At 40.0% G+C, this 2056-nt stretch overlaps 1 protein-coding gene across 1 annotated transcript; it reads right to left on the reverse strand.

Annotated features, from left to right (window-relative positions):
• Positions 1-255: 255 nt before the first annotated feature.
• On the reverse strand, positions 256-2006 carry LOC107687308 (CTD small phosphatase-like protein 2). Its single transcript, XM_016484588.1, has 4 exons — positions 1766-2006; positions 1563-1680; positions 1196-1282; positions 256-366 (listed from the first exon to the last, which is right to left on the reverse strand). The coding sequence occupies exons 1-4, from the start codon at positions 1849-1851 to the stop codon at positions 271-273; spliced, it is 387 nt and encodes a 128-aa protein (XP_016340074.1). The 5' UTR covers positions 1852-2006; the 3' UTR covers positions 256-270.
• Between the last annotated feature and the right edge of the window lie 50 nt (positions 2007-2056).

The following is a 2056-nucleotide window of genomic DNA, read 5'->3' on the forward strand; positions in this document are numbered from 1 at the left end:
ACACAACTAATCTGTGTTGGCTTTTGATTGAATATGCTGCGGCCGGCAGGCACAGCAGATTCAGTCATCGTCACTGCCAGGGTCGTGTACGTACGTGTGGGGCGGAGTTATCAAAATAGGGGCGAGGTCCTGTTGGGGTATGGGCGTGTTTGTTTTGTGCTTTCAAATATCAACATTGTTTGGCAAAATTCGCTCCGTGCACTTTAACAGCTGTTCAATCCAATTAAAATGCGTAGCGCATCAAATATTCATCTTGGTGCGAACAGGCATTTAATGTTTTAGTGTAATGTTCACATTGTTTACCTCAAAATGTTTGGTCATGGCTTGTAGAAACTCTTTGACATATGGTCTGAGGATTACATAGACCTGTGAAAAGATGTTTGATGAATCACAAAAGCAACACAACTGCAAACCTTTTCCATGACAGCTGCAGGACGTTAACCACTATTCCAACAAATACATGTATGAGAAGCTTAAAGGAATATTTCATACAAAAATGAACATTTGCTTAAAGTTTATTCACCCTCAGAACATCCAAGATGTAGATGAGTTTGTTTCTTTATGGGAACAGATTTGGAGAAATGTAGCATTACATCACTTGCTCACCAATGGATCCACTGCAGTGAATGGGTGCCGTCAGAATGAGAGTCCAAACAGCTGATAAAAACATCATAATTCACAAGTAATCCACACCACTCCAGTCCATCAGTGAACGTCTTCTGAAGTGAAAATCTGCGTGTTTGTAGGAAACAAATCCATCATTAGAACGTTTTTAACTTCAAACCGTTGCTTCCAGCTAACATATGAGTTCTCTATCTATAATATTGCTTCCTCCAGTGAAAAAGTCTCACCTGAATCAGGAGAGAAATATGCACCATATACAAGTGAAAACAGTCCAGTTCTAAACAAACGTGGGTGGACTTTGATGTGAAAGAACAACAGGGGGTGGACTTTTTCACTGGTGAAAGCAATATTATGGATTATGGACAAGCAAGAAGTGCCGATTTACTGTTAAAACACCTTAATGATGGATTTGCTTCTTTTAAACATGCAGCTTTTCGTGTCACAAGATGTTCATTGATGGACTGAAGTCGTGTGGATTGTTGTGATGTTTTTATCAGCTGTTTGGACTCTCATGGAACAATTTTTTTCCCAGCATGTTTAATTTTGAACATTAAATACTAGTTTTACCAACCTTGTACTTGTGATCTTGAAAGTGGGTATTGAAGGTGTATTCTGCATCATGGATCACATTGAGTGAACTGAACACGAGGGTTTCATCCTAGAATCGTACAAAAATTAAATCTAAAGTATCACAAACCAGTCACCTCTTAACCTCAATCTAATCAGTGAGAACAGTGGTCCTCTAGTCAATGTCATTTACATGACTGTTAAAGCATCTCTCAATGGGGCAGCATTAATGGCCCATCTGATTTAATGACCCTGCCATTCATTTCCAATCACCAAAATGCATGCAAATTCAATCAGTTCAGTCACATTCTGACCAAAATGTTGTTGACCAAAGTATTTCTTTTGAGCTGGCTTTTAGGAAGGTAACTTACCAAATCAAGCACCAGGGTAGCAGCAGGTGTGCTCCTCGTCTTTGGTGGAATGTTCCGCACTGCTGAGACAGGCCTGGACTGTTGTGAACGATTTGGAATGTTCTTAATAAACGTGAAACTAAGGGACAAATCAGAAAGATTTCAAATTAAACCTCCTCAATCAGGCTGAAGAGCACAAAATTAAATTTGTAGAAGAGACTCACGGGCTAAACCCTTCTTCATTCTCTTCATCCTCTGAAAGAGGGCTGGCAGCACTGTAACCGAACACACAGTGTTCGGGACTGAACATGGGGCTTGAGTTTGGCTGCTCACCTACTAAAATAAGCAACAGCTGTTACATAAGCACATGAAATCCAAAATCAGTAACAGCACAAACCCTATTAGCATATTGCTAGCATGTTTTAACATCTAGCAGTTTATCCTTGGTTACTTGATAGGCTTTGCTAGTGATAAGCAGTGTTGGGGAGTAACTAGTTACATGTAACGGCGTTACG

The sequence above is a fragment of the Sinocyclocheilus anshuiensis genome, unplaced genomic scaffold, assembly GCF_001515605.1.
Source record: "Sinocyclocheilus anshuiensis isolate Anshui unplaced genomic scaffold, SAMN03320099.WGS_v1.1 scaffold9174, whole genome shotgun sequence".
In the NCBI taxonomy this organism is placed as follows: Eukaryota; Metazoa; Chordata; class Actinopteri; order Cypriniformes; family Cyprinidae; genus Sinocyclocheilus; species Sinocyclocheilus anshuiensis.

Coding starts and splice junctions, on each gene's coding strand:
- LOC107687308 (XM_016484588.1), bottom strand. CDS start 1,851: ATGTTCAGTCCCGAACACTGTGTGTTCGGTTACAGTGCTGCCAGCCCT. Junction 1,681..1,765: donor AATGAAGAAGGGTTTAGCCC/GTGAGTCTCTTC, acceptor TTTGTCCCTTAG/TTTCACGTTTATTAAGAACA. Junction 1,283..1,562: donor CTACCCTGGTGCTTGATTTG/GTAAGTTACCTT, acceptor GTACGATTCTAG/GATGAAACCCTCGTGTTCAG.